Source organism: Phodopus roborovskii, unplaced genomic scaffold (genome assembly GCF_943737965.1).
Source record: "Phodopus roborovskii unplaced genomic scaffold, PHOROB, whole genome shotgun sequence".
NCBI classification, from domain to species: Eukaryota; Metazoa; Chordata; class Mammalia; order Rodentia; family Cricetidae; genus Phodopus; species Phodopus roborovskii.
Window position 1 is genome coordinate 8,601,171 of NW_026126636.1, and position 18,737 is coordinate 8,619,907.

The 18,737-nt window shown below is 53.1% G+C and overlaps 1 protein-coding gene across 14 annotated transcripts in view; it reads left to right on the top strand.

Annotated features, from left to right (window-relative positions):
- Window positions 1-18,737, top strand: part of Pou2f2 (POU class 2 homeobox 2) — an 83,307-nt gene that overhangs the window by 34,476 nt on the left and 30,094 nt on the right. For 13 of the 14 annotated variants that reach the window (XR_007835936.1, XM_051207489.1, XM_051207491.1 and 10 more), the window contains exon 1: window positions 11,101-11,170. The exons of the other annotated variant lie outside the window; for it this stretch is intronic. Coding sequence is in view for 12 of the 13 variants with exons in the window: in XM_051207489.1 (XP_051063446.1) it covers window positions 11,143-11,170 (28 nt within the window). In the remaining variant the exon portion in view is untranslated. Of the gene's footprint in view, window positions 1-11,100; window positions 11,171-18,737 lie in introns of those variants that run through there. 14 annotated transcript variants of the gene reach the window in all.

Sequence of the window (18,737 nt, forward strand, 5' to 3'; positions counted from 1 at the left end):
CTCTGTCCCTGAGTACTGGGATTAAAGACGTGTGCCACCATGCCCATCTTAAATTTTAATTTTTAGTTGTTTTTAAAGACAGGGTCTCACTATGTAGCTCTGGCTGGTTTGGAACTCACTTTGTATATAGACCAGGGTGGCCTTGAAATCACAGAGGCCCTTCTGCCTCTGCATCCCCAGTGCTGGGATTAAAGGGGTGTTCCACCATGCCTGGTGTCCCCCCCTTTTTAAGACATGATCTCATGTAGCCCAGGCTAGCCTTGGAGTCACTATTAGCTGAGGATGACCTTGAACTACTCATCCTCCTGCTTCTATCTCTGGAGTGTTGGAGTGGGGCCCAGCTCTGAAATAATACACCATCCTTTTTCATGCTTACATAGAACTCCCAAGAATGAATATACTATATTTTCTTGGTCACTGTCTGGTTGGTGACATCAGGAGGGTTTCTAATGTTTCTTAATCTCCAGTTATTTTGAATTTTAGTTTGTCTTGGCGAAGAGGGGGGTGCTCTCACTGTAGCCCAGGCTGGCCTCTGTTGTCCTGCTCCCCTGCGTCCACCTCTCGATTGCTGGTGCCACAGGTGTGTGCCACCACACTGTGCCCCGAATCTCAAACCTGAATGTCAGGCCTGTGGATATGGACCAGTGGCTTGGAGCATTTGCTCTGAAACCTTCAGGACCAGAGTTTAGATCCGGGAACCCACGTGACAAGCTGGTGTGGTCTCACAGGTGCCTATAACCCCGGCCTCGTAAGAGGTAGAGATGAGATGACCAATGGATCTTTCTGTCTTCCGGTTCAGAGAGGCCCTGGCTCAAAAGGATAAGGTGGAGGGTGGTAGAGGTGACATGTGACACCCCTCTCTGGCCCAGACACACACACACACACACACACACACACACACACACACACACACGGGGGGGGGGGGACTCGTTTATGTTATAAGCCCCTTTTCGCTCAGGCACAGTGGAAACTTTTCTATTGAAGATGTTGAAATTCCTGTCAGCCCGGGGTCACGGGCCCATTTTCCAGAAGAACTGGGGAATTAGAGGGGGAAATCCCTGCCTGGGTATATAGCAAACGCACAAAGAAGTCAGTCCTCCAAATCGGTCACTATGCCCCTCCAGTCCTGAGAGATCTCTGTTCTATGGCAGGCCAGTGAGGGCCCAGAGCAGACGTTACCAAACCCCGCTCAGTCCCCAGGAGTCAGCCTCCCTGGGTAGTGGCTTTGTCTGATGCCACTTACACCTCATCTCTTGAGAGTTCCCTGGAGTGGTGCGAACACTGAGGCCTTTACTATCTTTGCTTCTCTTTCAGATAAAGCCTACAGGGAAACCAGGTGGGCCTGGAACTCTAAATCCTCCTGCCTCAGCGCTGGTGTATACCACCAGGCCTGGCCTGGCCTGTACTATTAATTGAGTCAGAAGCCAGGTGAAGTGGCATATGCCTTTCAGCCCAGTGCGTAGGAGATAGAGGCAGAGAGCTCTCTGAGTTCAAGACCAGCCTGGTCTACAGAGCCAGTTCCAGGACAACCAGAGCAGCATAGAGAAATCCTGTCTAAAACAAACAAACAAAACATTGGATTAGGGAGGGCATCTATAGAGAGAGCTGAGCTTAGGTAAAGTGTGTGTAACACATACAAGGCATAGTCTCCATATTGTTTCTGTGTGTGTGTCTCTGTGTGTGTATATATATGTGTGTGTGTGTCTGTATGTGTATATATATGTGTGTGTGTATGTGTGTGTATATATGTGTGTGTCTATGTGTATGTGTGTGTGTATATATATATGTGTGTGTGTGTCTGTATGTGTGTATATATATGTGTGTGTGTCTGTGTGTGTATGTGTGTGTATATATATGTGTGTGTCTATGTGTATATGTGTGTGTGTGTATATATATATGTGTGTGTGTGTCTGTGTGTGTATATATATGTGTGTGTCTATGTGTATATGTGTGTGTATATATGTGTATGTCTGTGTGTGTGTATATGTGTGTGTCTGTGTGTCACAGGACTTGTGTCAGGGCCTCGTTTTCCACCCATTTGAGACAGGATCTCTTTGTCCTTTGTTGCTGTGCAGTGTGCCCCAGGCTAGCTCAGTTTCTAGAGATTCCCCTGTCTCTACTCTCACCTTACCGTAGGAGTGAGTGCTGGGTTGTATGGGATTCGAACTCAGCTCCTCCAACTTGGATGGCAACTACTTGACCCATTGGACTATCTCCCAAGCCCCATATTCTTTTAAAAATGAGTTAGTGGAGTGGTGGCGCACACCTTTAATCCCAGCACTAGGGAGGGAGATGCAGGAGGATCTCTGAGTTCAAGGCCAGCCTGGTCTACAGAGTGAGTTCCAGGATGTCCAGGGATACACAGAGAAACCCTGTCTTGAGAAAACAAAACCTACCAAACAAAAATATTTATAGATCTTAAATTTTATGTATGTAAATGTTTTTCCTGCATACATGTATGTACACCACATGCGTGCTTGGTCCCTTGAGGGGGCCAGAAGAGGACGTCAGATTCCCTGGAACTGGAGTTACAGATGGTTGTGAGCCATCATGTGGATGCTGGGAATCGAACCTGGGTCCACTGCAAGAGTGAGCAACGAGTGCTCGTAACTGCTGCGCCGCCTCTGCAGCCCCGCCCCACGTCTGCTCTTGAGGGTGGAAGGGAACTCTGAGGACAAACGACTGGCCTGATGAGGTTGACAGATGCTGTAACACTTGTTTGGAGAGCCAGCCTTGGGCTTCAGTCTGTGGGACATGGCAGTGTGAAGGGGGTTATTCGTCCAGCCATGGGATTCCAGAGCCCACTGTGTGCTTGGCATTGTTAATATCCCAGGAGTCCCGCAGTGAGCAATGCAAATGATGGAACCTGCTTTTGCAGAGCTTGCGTGTTAGATAGAGAGAGGGCAGGTAAAATGACTAGACAGGCACTCCGAGATGCTGGTAAGAAAACACAAAAAAAAAAAAAAACAAGTCACAGAGTGGCAACAGGAGGAGGTGGCTGGCCTTGGAGATGAGTCCTGGGGACAAGGACACTGTGAAGAGTGAGGCAGTACTCAAAGGCCTGCTATGGGAATGAACTTGGCTTTCTCCAGTGTGACTGGGGTGTGATGCCCACGTGGGAAGAAGGCGGGTCCAGCGCGGCCCTGGAGACCATGGCAAGGTGGCTGTGCTTGTCTGTGGGAACTCAGGGGAGTCCGGGAAGACTAGAGGGAAGGACGCCAATGGGAAATACATTTCAGCCTTTGGACAGCTCCCAGCGAGCCGGAGATTTGGCAGCCTACGGAGTTGGTGTTTGGTGGTGTGAACTTGGAGCAGAATGGGAAGGGCCTGTGGGCTCTTAAGAACCTGGATGCAGTAGGAGATGCTGGGGTTCCTGGGATGAGAGTAGGGACAGGTACTTGCTCCTCGAGAGACTGGTGCATCTGACTGCCAAAACATGTTCAGGCTGCCAAGAGACACAGGATTTGGGGTCAGTGAGGCCCTGGGACTTTGCTCTGTGACTGTTCTTAGCTTCCTTGTGATTAAAATGGGGGAAAAAAACAAAACAAAACACACCATTTTGTATGCTGACTGGAAAAATTAATAAGAAGGGGGTCCTGAGCATGGCTTGAGGATACGAACTCACGTTTAAAAAAAAAAAAAAAAAGTGAGTTCTCATAACCCCAGCGCTGGGGAGGCGGAAGCTGGAGGATTTCTGGGATTTATTGGCCAGTCATTCTAGCCTAATTAGTGTGCTCCTGGCTAGGAAGAGACCCTGCCTCAAAGGAGGTGTTTCTGAGGATGATGCCTGGGGTTGTCTTCTGGCTTCCACACACAGGTGTGACATATGTATATACTCCTGCATGTTCGTGTACACACACACACACACACACACACACACACACACACACACACACGCCTTTAATAGGAAGAAAATGGGAGATCACAGACTCAGGTAATCTCAAGCATTCCCAGATGGGCCCTGTGTGAAGAACAGTTTTAGTCCCTCCCTCCCCTGTCCCATCTCTCTGCAGCTGCTTGAAAGAGCCTGCAGCAGTGGTGTATGCGCCCTGCACTCAGGTGGGAAGATAGTAAGTTCAAGACCAGCCTGGGAATCACAATGAGACCTCGTAAAAGAAAACTAAGCAGGTCGGGAGGGCTTGCCACACAAGGCCTGAGTTTGATCTCCAGCACCCACGTTTATAAAAAGGCTGGGTACAGGCAGCGTATCCTCGCTATGCCTGTGCTTGGGAGGCAGAGGCAGGAGCATCCCCGAGGCTCAGTGGCCAGCCAGACTAGGCAGATCAGTGAGCTCAAAGTCCAGTAAAAGATGCTATCTTAAAAAATAATAATAAACTGGGCGGTGATTGTGTATGCCTTTAATCCCAGCACTTAGGAGGCAGAGGTAGGTGAACCTGAGTTCGAAGCCAGCCTGGTCAACAGAGAGAGTTCCAGGACAGCCAGGACTACACAGAGAAACTCTGGAAAAACCAAATGATGATGATGGTGTGGAGAGCAATGGAGGAAGACATCTGATGTTGACCTTGGCTTATGCGCGCATGCGCGAGCGCGCACACACATACACACACACACAAATGAACCACCTGTGGCTCTTATCTATAATTCTAGCATCTGTGTCTGAGGCAGGAGGATTACTACTAGTTGAAGACTAGATTGTGATACAGAATGAGCTTAGAATATACTTGTCTCCTATTCAGAGATGGGGATAGGGTAATCACCCTCAATCATCAGGTGGTCAGTGCCGGGGCAGGCACCTCACAGGGCTCTGTGTGTGTGTGTGTGTGTGTGTGTGTGTGTGTGTGTGTGTGTTGTCTGCCTGTGTACCACATGTGTACCTGGTGCCCATGGAGGCCAGAAGTTGTTAGATCCCCTAGAACTGGAGTAACAGGTGGCTGTGAGCTGCCAAGTGGATTCCTGGGAACTGAACTCAGGACAGCTGGAAGAGCAGACAGTGCTCTTAGCCGCTGAGTCATCTCTCCAGCCTTGATGAGCTTTTATGGTTTCTGAACCACATTGCAGAGACTCACTTCTCCCGGAGGTGAGCTGGAAACTCTAGCAGCTTTGTAAAAACGGGGGTGATGTCCAAGTATGGAGAAGAGGGCCTGCTTGTGTCCATGTGGATTCACAAAGTCTGTGCCACTACCTGGCATCACCCCAGCTGCCAGTAACGTGCTCTTCCTCTGTACAGCTCCTCCTTTCCCCTCTGTCCACTGGAGATAACCTCAGCATCCACCCATCTCAGGCTATTGGGCCCGTGGTCCCTGCCTTGAATTCCTACACTCATTTTGTCCCAGGCTTCCCACCACCCATCTTGCCTCCAATTTACCCAGATTTCTTCCTGAGGGATCTCTTGACTCAGAATATCTAGCAAAAGATTTCCATCCATTTACGTGTAGGGGCGCATTCCTGTAATCTTAGCGCTCAGGAGGCTGAGGCAGGAGAATCAAGAGTTCAAGGCCAGCCTGGGCTACATGGCATGTTCCAGTCTCAAAGGGACGGGAGGAGGGAGGAGAGGGGGATGGGGAGGAGGAGATGCAGATGCTGCCTCTGGCTGCCATCTCCTGCAGGGTTGCGATCACTTTGGGCTCTAATTGTCATGAGCTTAGAGCTCTCCTTCTTTATCTCTGATGGAGGAAAGATAGTTCTAGGGACCTGGGGTTCATTCTCGACTCCACCAGCTCCTCATCTTGCATCATCAGCCAGTTTCCAGATCTTGCTTTGCCAATTGTGTCCAGGAATACAGGAATACTGGCCTCTTTTCTCCCCTATTGCTAAGACCTGGCTGTACCTGATCACACCAGCCCCCTACCCCCCAAAGGCTGTTAGAATAGCCTCTACAGCAGCTCAGCCCAGTGCTCATTAAAATTCTCACCGAGGGAGGGACTGGAGAGATGGCTCAGAGGTCAAAATACTGCCTGTTCTTGCAGAGGACCCAGGTTTAATTCCTACCACCCACATGACAGCTCACATCTGTCTGTAACGCCAGTTCCTGGGGATCCAGTGCCCTCTTCTGGCCTCTGTGGTCCCCAGCCATGGACATGGCACACATATGCATGCAGGAAAAAGACCCATAAGCATAAAGTAATTTTTGAAAAAGTCTTTAAAATGCTCACAGAAGGGCTGGGAGATGAGTCATTGATAAAGTGGCTGCCGCACAAGTTTAGGGACCTGAGTTCAATCCCCAGCACAGATGCCAACACTTCAGTGCTTGGGAGGTGGAGATGGGCATGCCAGAGGCTGGTTAGCCAGCCAGTCTACCCATATTGGTGTTTGCAGGTGCCTTCGGGAGACAGGAAGCTGGATCCCCTGGGGCTGTGAGCCACCTGATGTGTGTGGTGGGAACTGAACCCGGGTCCTCTGGAAGAGCACTGAGCCAGCTCTCCAGCCCTCTACATGTTTTCTTTGAGCTGGGCAGTGTTGGCACAAGCCTTTAATCCCAGCACTTGGGAGGCAGAGGCAGGCAAGTCTCTGTGAGTTCCAGGCCAGCTGGTCTAGTGAGTTCCAGGACAGCCAGAGTTGTTACATAGAGAAACTCTGTCTCAAGAAAAACAAACAAACAAAAAAATAAATATTTTTTTGAGAGAGAGAGACAAGGTCTCACTCTGGCCTCACAAGGCTGGCTTGGAATTTGAAGCCCTCCTGTCTCAGCCTTCAAAAGTGTTAGAATTATAAGCCTGCATCTCCATGTCTGGGAGGAAATATTTGCTTGGAAACATTCACAGCGGGAGCTCTTGGGCTCAGATGTAACCCAGTGCTTTGCCAAATATCAAGAAATACATGAGTTAGGCAGTGGTGGTGCATGCCTTTAGTCCCAGCACTAAAGCAGAGGCAGGCGGATCTCTGTGAGTTCAAGGCCAGCCAGGGCTACAGAGTGAGTCCCTGTTCCCCACAGGTGTAGGGGACCCCACATTCAGCTGTGGACTGTAAGGGAGGGATCCCAGTGTTCTCAAGAGGGCAAAGGGCAAGGGCAAAGGGCATCTCCTTCTGTTGGCTGTCAGATGATGGGAAGGATTTCAAATTCTAACAAAGAAGCCCACAGTAACCAGAGAATACCAAATCCTAATCCCTAAAACCCAAGGGCTCTAGGAAGCCCACAGTACAGAGAGAGACTTAGGTTCAAATCCTCACTCCGCCAGTCACATGCTGTGTGATTCAGGGCATCTGATGTTACCTTTCCAAGCCCTAATTCTTTAGTAAAATGAGACAACAGATTCATATTCTCAGATGGCTGGAATAACATGTAGGCTCAAATAACACAAAACAGGCCGGATGCTGCTGCCACCCCAGCTGCCCACCCCATCTCCTACACACACACACACACACACACACACACACACACACACACACACACCTCCCCAACTCCCCCACCCGCCACCCCATCCCCGCTGCCAAAGAATCTTAAGTCAGTAGATATTAGTCTTTAATTGTCCGATTTTTTTTTGTTTGTTTGTTTATCTGCTTGTTTTTTGAGACAGGGTCTCATGTAGCCCAGGCTAGCCTTGAACTTACTATGTTGACATTGAACTTCTGATCCTTCTCCTTCTACCTTCCAAGTGCTGGCATTACGGCATGAGCCACCACGTCCAGTTTTGTGAGACTCAGGGATGGAAACCAGGGCTTTGTACAAACTAAGGCAGCTCTTTATCTGGACCCCATGCCTAGCCCTGAAGCCTTATTGACTTGGGGCCACTGGAAGAGCGGTACTGAGGGACCTCACATGCAGGTGAAGAAATATGTAACAGAGATATATTGTTGAAGGGGCTGGAAGATGCTCAGTGGTTAAGAGCTGTCCCTGCTCTTGCAGAGGACCGGGGCTCAGTTCCCAGCACCATGTTGGCTCACAACCATCTGTAACTCCAGTTCCAGGGAATCCAATGCCCTCTTCTGACCTCCGTGGTCTCCAGGAACACACGTGGTGCACAGACTTACATGCAGACCATATACCCATACAACGTAAGGTAAAGTAAGTCTTTTTAAAATTAGCCAGGTGTTGGCGGCACACGCCTTTAACCCCAGGAGGCAGAGGCAGGTGGATCTCTGTGAGTTCGAGGCCAGCCTGGTCTACAGAGCTAGTTCCAGAACAGGCTCCAAAGCAATACAGAGAAACCCCGTCTCAAAAAACAAATTAAATTAAATTAAAAGAGCTGAGTTGGAGTCCAGAAGCCAAGAGAGCAGACAAGAGGTGGGCGCTTGTTGCTTCCAGGCTGAACGTGTCTGGGGTGGTGAGGACGGCTGCATATCCCTGTCTGCATGGGTTTGTTTGCCGCCCCTACCATTCTGTTTTCCCATTTGTTTAGGCCCCTAAGTCAGTTGTCCCCAATGCCCCAGAGGCTGCCCCTTGGCCTGGGCTTCAGAACGGAGGCTGGGCCTAAGATTGCTTCTAGTGACTCAGGCCTAAGTTCATCGTCTGTCTCAACTATCAGTGCTGTGGCCTGCGCCTCCATCTCTATGTTTTCCACAGTCTAGGGGTCTGAGGGGTCTTCTTGAGCAACTGCATGCCTCAACCCTAGAGATGAGAGCGTCGCCTAGAGGCCAGACCTTTTGAGTGTCGTGCAGGCCGAGGCTAGGCGATAAGATTGCTAAGGATAGCAGGAGTCCAGAGAGAGACCAGAGGACTGAGCCATGGAGAGGGTCCCCAGGGGTGGCCAAGAGGAAGAGGCCGTGCCAGGGGGCCAGGAGGGGTGAAGAATCTCACTTTACTGTCCCCGGTGGGCTGGCTGCTCCCCCCTACGGCTCCCCGGCGGGCCCCCGGGGGACCTCGCTCTAATAATGTATTTGATCGACTCGCCGGCCGCGTACAAGCGATTATTGTCTTGTCGGGAGTCAAACGTATCGATCCAGCGAGAAATATGAGCGGAGCAATGGGGCCCGCGTGTCAGTTACCGGCCCTGCTGGCCCTGGGGAGCCCCCTACGTCTCCTTTAATTACCGCTCAGCCTTGAGCCCAGTCTGGCCTAACCTGTGCCGCCTCCCTGCAGGCTCCCTGCACCTCAAGTGGCCCCCCACTGCTCCCCAGTGCCTGCGCCCTACCTGCCTTACTCATTGATGCTCCAGTGCCAGAGAAGCCACTCCCCACTACCCCATTCCAACCTGCCATTCCCCCATGTCATGGGCCCCAAACTCTGTCCCTTTGTTCTTCACCCCTTCTTCAGGATCCCCTGGAGCCACAGACTCAGTGTTCTGCATGGAAGGTGATAGAGTGGGAATTGGGGGGGACCATCCAGGCCTTCCCTCCCTGGCCTCACCCTGGAATGTCTCACTGGAAATGGGTGACCTTTCTTTTCCTTGCTCGCCATCTGGGGCCCAGCCTGGTGTCTGTGCATGATGCTGAGTTGGTAAAGGGTGGGATGTGGGGGAGGGTACCAGCTGAGTCCTAGCCCTCCAAAAACACCCTAAGTACCTCTGCCACTCTGATTTCCAACCTGTCCAAACATGTACCCCAAATGAAGAAGGAGCTTACTGGGCAAATCAGGCTCCGATTCAAGAAAGAATCCACTACCCTACGGCCGCCTGTCTTCTGCCAGGAAGACTCCCGTGTATAGAAATTCTGCCGCTGGCTTCTGTGTGGTCTGGAGATAGCCTCTGGAATGGCCTTTCCGATAATGGGATGCTGTAGAGTGTAGATACCTAGACACTGTCCCCTCCGTGTGTGTTGTAAGAGTCTGGTTCATTCCAGTCAGGCCCACCTGCCAGGTCTTGGGGTGTCTAGGTGCACAGGGCCAGGGGCAGAGGGTACTCAGTTCTTTGTGTCTTTCATGGCTCTGCACATGGGAGTGTGGACACAGGTGGCCAGGCCTGGGCTGTCCATATGTGTAGATTTGCCCTGTGCCTGTGGGTCTGTGTGAGGTAGTAGAAGGATTATGTGTAGTAGAGGGACCTTGGTCTGGTTGGAGGGCTGGTGTCAGAGCCCTGCAGAGGTGTGTGTGTGTGTGTGTTTGTGTGTGTGTGTGTGTGTATAAATGCTAGGGGTCTGAGAAGAAATACTTAAGTGTGTGCATCGTTGTAGAAGGATGAATCCAGGCATCTATCTGTGTGCATGCGTGGTTTGGGGGAACCCTCCAACTTGGGGTGTACAGTGTTCTGGCTGGCCCTGGTAGAGAGGAGAACTGTTTAGGAGACGCCAGGGCAGCTCAGCAACCTGGGACCCCAGGATCTGAGGGGGAGAAGGGGACAGTTGTCTCGGGCGAGCCTTTGTCTGCGCCACTGTGCGCCCGCCCGAGTCCAGCGCCTTTGTGTGACCCTCGCAGGTGTGCGCGCGGGGCGGGGGAGGATGCGGGCTGGGAGGGAGCAGAGGGCGGGGCTCCCTCTTCCGCAGCCGGCCCCGCCCTCCAGCCCATTGGCTGGACGCTGCCGCCCTCTGGCGGGCTTCACGTAAACCGCGGGGCCGAGAGCGGAGCGGCGGAAAGGGTCCCACTGGAAAGCTTGGGACTCGGCTCCGCTGTCCGTCCAGGATGCATGCATTTAGCCTCTGGCGCTGTCACTGGCTACAGGTTCGAGCCGTCTCCCTCACTGCCACTGCCTATGGGCGCTCTTTCTTCCTAGTGGCGGTCCAGGGTGCTTTACCTGTGACAGAGGGTGCAGCAGGCCTTTGGTCGGTCGGTCCACGACATCCCGGTTTTGGACTTGGTTTCTTCTTGGCCCTGGTCCCTTGAGAAAGCCACTGTTCACTTCTCTGAAATCCCGTCTTTTCGTTGGTGAAACGAAGCGCGAAATACTGGCCTGTAACGTGACACCTGTTAGGTGGGAGGTGCAAGGCCAGGGACTGAGAACTCTCCCCGAATAAACCCCAAATTGTGCTTGCCCTTGTTATTGTGTGTCCTCGCCTCTCAGCTCGACAAGCCCCGTTCCAGCTGTGTTCCCCCCATGCGAGTGACAGGAGGGCTGTATAGACACCCCCTTGCAAGAGTCAGTTCTTCCAGTCTCCTCGCTTTCCACCCCACTAACCCCCCACCCTCAAATACACTCATGATTTGGGGTCGACTGGGCGGCTGGGGTAGGTCTGTGGGCCAGGGTATTTTCCCTTCCGAAGGGGGCGGACCGACCCTGTGGTTTCCTCCTGGGGTGACTTCCGGCAGGGAGGGCTGGCCCCCAGAGAGGGCGGGGAGATGACACAGTTGTTCCCCAGCCCTGGCTGGCGGGCAGCATGGTTCACTCCAGCATGGGGGCTCCAGGTAAGAGATCAATGCCTTCTCATGGGTGGGGAGGACATTCAGCACATCTGGACCGCTCTGCCGACCCCCCTTGCAGATCCCGCCTGCACCTCCTCTTCAGCGGTCCTCCTTGGTCTTGGGCCCTGCGCTTCAGGAACGCCCCTTTCTGCCCTCCCCTGCTCTCCCTTCTCAGCTCCTCTTTGCTGCTGTTCTGCAGTGGGCCCCGGGAGCTTCCAGGCTGCCTCCCGGCTGAGGGGACCAAAGACAGAAAGGGAGTTAGGTGTTGGTAGCAGGACTTCATGTGCGGAACAGGTGGGCTGGGCAACTTGGGGGAAGCTGCAACAGGGTTGGAAAGCCAGGCTGTTGCATTTGGGTGGTGCCGTTCTCCTCCGAGCTGGTGTGTGCATATGTGTGCCTGTGGGTGTAGTATTCCGTGTGCCTCGTTTGTCATCACTCTTGGTTAGCTTGGGTGTAAGCCAGTGTTGGGGGGCCGCTGTGTGTGGCTTTCCATGTATGGGCCTTAGCAATGATTTCCTGCCTCACTTCATTCAATCTCAGTGGCTCTTTCCTGGCCTCCCCAGTGAAAATGGCAGGAACCCCTGCCCCGTCCCACCTTGACTGTCTGCACGGTGTGTGCATTATGTGTTTGTGAATTGCTACATGCTGGCCAGGGTGGACACTGCCCAGGTACCATACCAGGAGATTTATACCTGGCGACTCATTTCGTAGAGGGTGGACCTCTCCGACCCGACTGAGCACACCTCGGGCGTGTGCTGGGAAGCCTTGGGTGGGATAAGTGACACCTAGCACAGGGTTGAGACATGGGCAAGGAACCACCATTTCCCAGTTGCCTACTGCTGAGTGTGTGTCAAGCTCCCGGACGACCATAGCCATGAGTCTTGGCTTGGTGTGTGTCCCCTCCTACGTAAATCAGTATGTGGGGACTTCACTGAGCCCCTTCAGCAACCTCCACCTACCGGGTAGCTCTATGCTGGGTGTTGGTACTGGAAATACACCAGGACTAGGCAGCTTCAGATCTACCCTGCTGGAGCTCCACATTCAGGAAGGACAGCCCTGTGATGGTCAGGGCTGGGATGGGGGAGAGGCAGGGATGGTAGAGCCCACAGGGTATCCAATTCAGCTATCATGGGGCAGGGAGGGCTTCCTGGAGGAGGTGTCCGAGCTGGGCTATAAATGATGGAGGTGAAAGGTAGGAAGATTACAGATTGTCGTGTAGGCAGCCACCAGGGTGACCATGTGGGTGTATACATGTAAACCTGTCCAGTGTATATGAAGTCCAGACCATCTATCTATACATGCATCATGACTGTTTCACTACTGACTGGTCCTTGTTGGAGGTCAATCCGGAACTTGTAGGTCTTGGACAAAACAGACTCTTTACTAGGGATTTCTGAAGGGGGGGGGGAGTCCTACCCAGGAGCCGTTACGGTCTTCACCATGTAACATCGACAAGAATCAATACATCGTGATTAATACACTGTGTGGCCTTGGGCGGATCACTCACCGCCTGGTCTCAAGCTCTCCGTCTGTGAAGTGTCTCAGGGCTCCTGCTTGGTTCTCTCAGACGCTCTGACTCTGGACATGAGTGTGTATGCATGCCACTCTGGATATGAGTAAACACGAGCGTGTGTATGCCTATCAGGATGGGCTTTTTGTACACCAGCCTGTGGCATCACGTCTAAGTGTGTGTCTCCCTGTAGGCCTTGCGTGTGTGCATGATACGTGTGTGTGCACACATGCAAATGGGAGTGTGGGCAAGTCTGTGTGGAGGTCAGAGGTCAACCTGAGAATGTCTGTCCTTGCCTTCTGCCTTCTTCACCACAGGCTAGATGGTTGGCCAGCTCCTAGGTAGTTTCTACCTCTCGTCTTGCCATCAAAGCTCTGGGGTTGCAGAGCACACCTTACTGAACCTGGCTTTTTGAAAACAGGGCTCTAGGGGCTTGAACTCAGGTCCTCATGTTTGCATGGCAGGTTTTTTGCCCACTGAGCCACCACACACACCCCCCCCACCCGCCCCAGTTCCTCTATCTACACGCTTAAGGGAGGGCTGCTTTGACGTCTCAGGATATGATAGACAGGACCAAGGCCTGCAACCTGTGCCATACATAAGGTGTCCTGGGCCACCACTAGAAAAAGACAGTGGCGGATGGGAGCTTGCCGCTCGCTTTGGATGGCGTTGACTGTCGTCCACCAGGGCCGTCTCGTGTGTTTGTCCCAAACACACGTTCCTTCCAGACTGAGGCCATGGAGGGTGAAGTCCCTGATGTGCGCTCCTCTCTGGGACCTGTACACACCCACGTTGCAAAGGAGAGGTTGTCCTTGCTGGATGCGGCCCCGGTATGAGCCACCCCTCTTGTGACTGCTGTCCGAGTCTCCACCCTCCTGACAGGACAGAAGTGTTCAGTCCCTTGAGGTTACCTGGGACAGCTGTAGGGTTGGGAGGTGTGAGATGCCACTCCCCGGGAGGCAGGGGGCTGGGCCAGCTGGGCCCACAGAGGTTCCCGGCAGCGCCCAACCCTGCCCACGGGGGCTCCCGGGCCACAGAGTTGGTGAAGGCTGTGGAGGCAGAGGACCCAGGGGACAGGCCAAGTGGGGCCAGGGGGTGAGGGGCAGTCCTCGGGCTCTCTATATTTAGCCCCGTTTTCGGTAACTACTAACGAGAAGCTAGCCTAAGTCTGCTAAAAACTGGCTGGGGGAAATGCAGAGGAGAAGTGAAAGTCAGAGAGGGAGGGGCAGGGAGGGGAGAAGGGACCTAGGGTCCCAGGCCCGGGCCATTTGGGCCCAGGGTGAACTCAGTGCTTGGATGGCCCGGGGGTAGGTCTGGCCTGAGCGGGGTAGAATTTAAGGGACAAGGCAGCTCCAAGAGAGCTGGCACTTTTTCCTGCCAGTTCCTGCAAAAAGTCACACATGACCTGGGATGACAGGGAGGGCAGCCATAAAGAGCCGCGTAACTTTTCCGTGTGATTGAGGCTTCGGGGCTGCCGGGGTTCTGGAGCTCACTGAAATTGCCTGGGGAGGGGTTAAAAATCTCAGTGCCAGGACTGGGGGTGTGGTCCAGTGGCAGAGCGCTCGCTGAGGATGCACAGGTCCTGGGTTCTAGCCCTAACAACACCCGCACACGTGTACATACACACACAGACATGCACATACTAAAAAGAAAATCGGGCTGAGCAGTGGTGGCACACACCTTAAACCCCAGCACTGGGGAGGCAGAGGCAGGCGGATCTCTGTGAGTTCAAGGCCAGCCTGGTCTAAGAGTGAGTTCCAGGACAGACACGGTTACACAGAGAAACCCTGTCTGGAAAAACAAAAAATCTGGAAGCCCAGGTCACCTATGTGCCTATGAAAGTGAAGTCTGAGCGGTAATGGCAGCTGACTTCTGCAGAGTGAGGGCAGTGATTAGGGCGTCCCTGCCTCAACTGGGGCTGAGGCAGAGCCCTGGGTGGCTGATGCCCCGGTCCCCGACTGGGACATCATTTGGTAAAAATGGAGCTCTAACCGTGTGTGTTTATCGTGCATGTTTATCAGCCCTTGGCAGGTTGATACAAGAAGAATGTCCAATTTGAGGCCAGCCTGGTCTACGTAGTGAGTTCCAGGACAGCCAGGGTTATATAGAGACTCTGTCTCAGCTCCCGACCCACCCCTCCCCACAAAGTCCCCCAAACTCACAAGAAGACCAACAACAATGCACAGTACAAAAACAAGCACAGGCCATAATCCTTGTTACCTGGGAGGCTGAGGCAAGAGGATTGCAAGTTCAAGGCCAGCCTGGACAAATTATCAAGACCCTGTCTGGAAACAAAAACCGAGAATCAGGGCAGGACGTAGCTTATTTGGCAGATTGCTTGCCTAGCATGGGTTTGAACCCCAGCACCGCATAAACTGGGCATTGGTGCCTGCCCAGCACTCAGAGCAGAGACAGGGGAACCTAGAGAGCCTAGAGTCCAAGGTCATCCTTTGAGTACAGTGAGTTTTGAGGCCAGCCTTTGCTACATGAGACCCTGCCCCCAAAACGGGGAGCCATGACTATAGCTTAGTGGTAGAGCACCTGGCCTGTGTGGTTGAGGATCTCAGTTGAATTGGTCCGTCTGTCAGGGGAGCCCTGTTTACCCTCCGTGGGAATAACTTGGCCCTTTGCTTGCCAGGTGTGGAGTGCTGGGCATGAAATAGGAAGAATGGTGGTGTTTTCGCTCAGACTACATTCCGTCCCTAGCTACTGTCCCCTCAAAAGGCAGGGGGAGGGCCACCTCCTTAGACGGACAGGGAATGGTGGGACAGGGCATAGTGGGGAAGCCTAGGGGAGGGACAGTGACCACGCAGAGGGCCAGGGAGCTCTGTACAGATGAGGCGATTCTGGGCGGAACCTCGAAGAGAAGCCGAGTTACTGGACGAGGAGGGGAGGGAAGGGGGATCAGAGGGAAAGGTCTGGAGGATGGGCTCAGGACCTGGGGTCACCATCAGCTACGATGACCCCAAGATAAAACCAGACCTGCTCTGGGGGTGTTGCCAGGCTGATGAGAGAGATGCGTGAGGACCAGAGGCTGCGGCCTCTGTGTGGTGATGGGAGATGTCGGTGTAGAGGCAGATAACAGGGAGAGCACTGTCTCCCCGCCAGGACCTTCAGGGTGATGACTTCATGGAGCACACCTGTGCTGGGTCCCTAGCACCAATGTGGGGGCCAGGTGGACAGAGTGGGGGTCCTTGCTCCAGGCAGAGGGACCTGTGTGTGTCGTTGCCTCCGGGGAGGTGGGATGGGGACCAGGAAGAAAGGGCAAGTCTGTGGCAGAAGGGCCCCCAGGGGACACGACCTGCTCTGCGCTGGTGACAGTCAGAGCAGGTGGCCTGGTTGATGGGAGAGGGGCCTGGGCAACATGTCATGTCCTGGGACTCAGGTGCTGCCTGAGGTTAAGAACCATGCAGTGCTTGGATCACTATAAGAAAGTATCACAGAGCAGGTGGCTGAAGGGACACTGATGTGTTCTCCTTAATTCTGGAGGCTAGAGAGCCAAGCTGGGGCTTTGTCGGGGTGGGGGTGGGTCCTTCTATCCTGTATCTGTGGTTTCCAGGTGACTGGGTTCCCCTAATGCCTCAGCATGGTCTTCCCTCTGTGTGTGTCTCTGTCCCCTCTCCCCCTTTTCAATTCTCAGGGTTCCTCCTGCTTTGGCTTTCTTGGTGCCAAGGTTCCTCCTCTTACAAATGCCAGCGTTTGGTTTAGAAAATGGCTTTGTTTTACCTCATGTGTTTAATTTAAGACTCTTACTTTTCGCTGGGCGTTGGTGGCGCACGCCTTTAGTCCCCGCACTCGGGAGGCAGAGGCAGGCAGATCTCTGTGAGTTCAAGGCCAGCCTGGTCTACAGAGCGAGTTCCAGGACAGGCTACAAAGCAAAAGGACCCCTACTTTTCAAATCAGGTGTGGTGTCTACCTGTAACCCAAGAACTGGGTGAGATCATGCGGAGGATTGTGAGTTTGAAACCTTCTGGGGCTATCCCCAGAGATGTAGTTCAGTGGATCGATAGCAAGCAGGAAGATCTGGGCTCAGTCCTCAGCCCCTCGTAATGTGTGTTGGTGCAGACAACCCCAGCTCTCAGTAGATGGTGGGAACAGGGATATCAAGAGTTAAAAATCATCCTTATCTACATATTGAGTTCAAAGTTAGCCTGGGCTACATGATACCCTGACTCAAGGAAGAAAACAATTAGGGCCAGCAAGATGGCTCAGAGGCAAGCCCAATGATCCAAGTTCCTTCCCTGGAACTCACACGGTAGAAGGGGAGAACCAGACCCTGTGATTGCCCTCTGACTGCCACTCACCTGCTGTAGCACGCATGTGTGCATGTGTACTTGTACATGTGAGCAGAATTAAAAATACTTTGAGATGAAAATAGTTTTTAAAAAGATTCTGTCTCAAAAAACAAAACCAAAACCAAAAAAAAAAAAAAAACAACTTTGGCCAGGTGGTGGTGTCACATGCCTTTAATCCCAGCACTTGGGAGCCAGAGGCAGACGGATCTCTGTGAGTTCGAGGCCAGCCTGGTCCACAGAGTGAGTTCCAGGAGAGCCAGGACTTTTACAGAGGAATCCTGTCTCTAAATAAATAAATAAATCCCATCTCCAAATACAGCTACTTTTAGAGTAGACCAGACACGTGGCTTTGGGGGCAGGGACTTACCTCACAGCAGAGGGCAGGGGTGTGCATGGAACTCTGGGGTGGTGAGGTCAGAGACCTTTGGCGGGTGAAGAGAAGTCGAGGGTGGAACCATGCCCTGAAGGCCAGGCTAGGTGGCCTGGGTATTTCCTGATGAGAAGGAGCTATATGGAAGGCTGCTGAGTCAGGCGTAGAAACTGGCGATGACATGTTTCAGGGATGCTACAAGGGGTAGGGTTCTGGACCCAGGGCGGGTTAGATACTACCTGGAGAAGGGCTGAGGCTGGGTGAGTTATGACGAGCTTCATCTCTGGGATCTCTCATGGGAAGCCGTTTCAGCGTCTGAGCATGGGACCTGGGCTTCAAGCGGGCCTGAGCTCCTATGTCCTTCAACATCCTTTGCCTGCTCTCCCTGCCCTCCCCTCCCCGGCACCCCCTCACCCCCAGTCCTCTGCAGCTCTCCCCGGCCCTCTCCAGCCATCCCCAGCCCTTCCCAGCCTATGCCTTCATAGAAACATGCATGCAGCTTCTATATGTGTACGCGTTTGTGTGTGCCAGTGCATAGGGTGACTGCACAAACACGTATGTGCCCCCCGCGTGTGGGGGCCAGAGGTCAGACTTAAGTGTGTCCTCCCTGTTTTCACATTATTTATGTGTGTGGTTGGTGCAAAGAAGCCTCCACGCATGTGGAGGTCAGAGGACAACGTGTGGGAGCCAGTCTTCTCCTCCCAGTGTGTGGGTTGCGGGACTGCACTCAGGCTCAGTGGCGAGAACGTTTATCCCAAGCCACCCTGCCAACTCTTCAGCTTACTTTTCCAAGACAGGTCTCTCACTGGGACCTGGGTTAGGCTGGGCTGACTGACCAGCTAGCCCTAGGGTGCCCCCCCCAATACTGGAATTAAAAACATGAGCCTGGCTTTTTACATGGGTGCTGAGGACTGAACTCGGCCTTCAAGCGTGCACAGTGGCATTTTACTGACTTATATTTCAGAGGGTGGTAACGATCTCAGCAAGGGCGTGCACATAAAAGGCGAGCATCGTCCCGCTGAGAGGCAAGCCCAGGCTCTGTCCTTTCTGCTCTCGGTTGAGTATAACATGCAAACCAGGCATGGCATGGTTCACCCCTGCCATCCCAGCGCTCCAGAAGCCGAGACAGGAGGATTGCGTAGCTCAGCGGGTAGAGAGCTTGTCTGGTGCACAGAGTGCTGGGCTCCCTTCTCAGCACCGTATAAATGGGGTGTGGTGGTGCCTACTGCAATCCCAAGGCTCCCGAGCTGGGAGCGGGACGATCAGAAGTTCAAGGCCGGCCAACAAAACAAAACAAGAGCACGCCTTTAACCCCAGGAGGCAGGCAGGCCGAGGCAGGTGGATGTCTGTGACTCGGAAGCCAGCCTGAGTTCTAGGACAGCCAAGGCTACACAG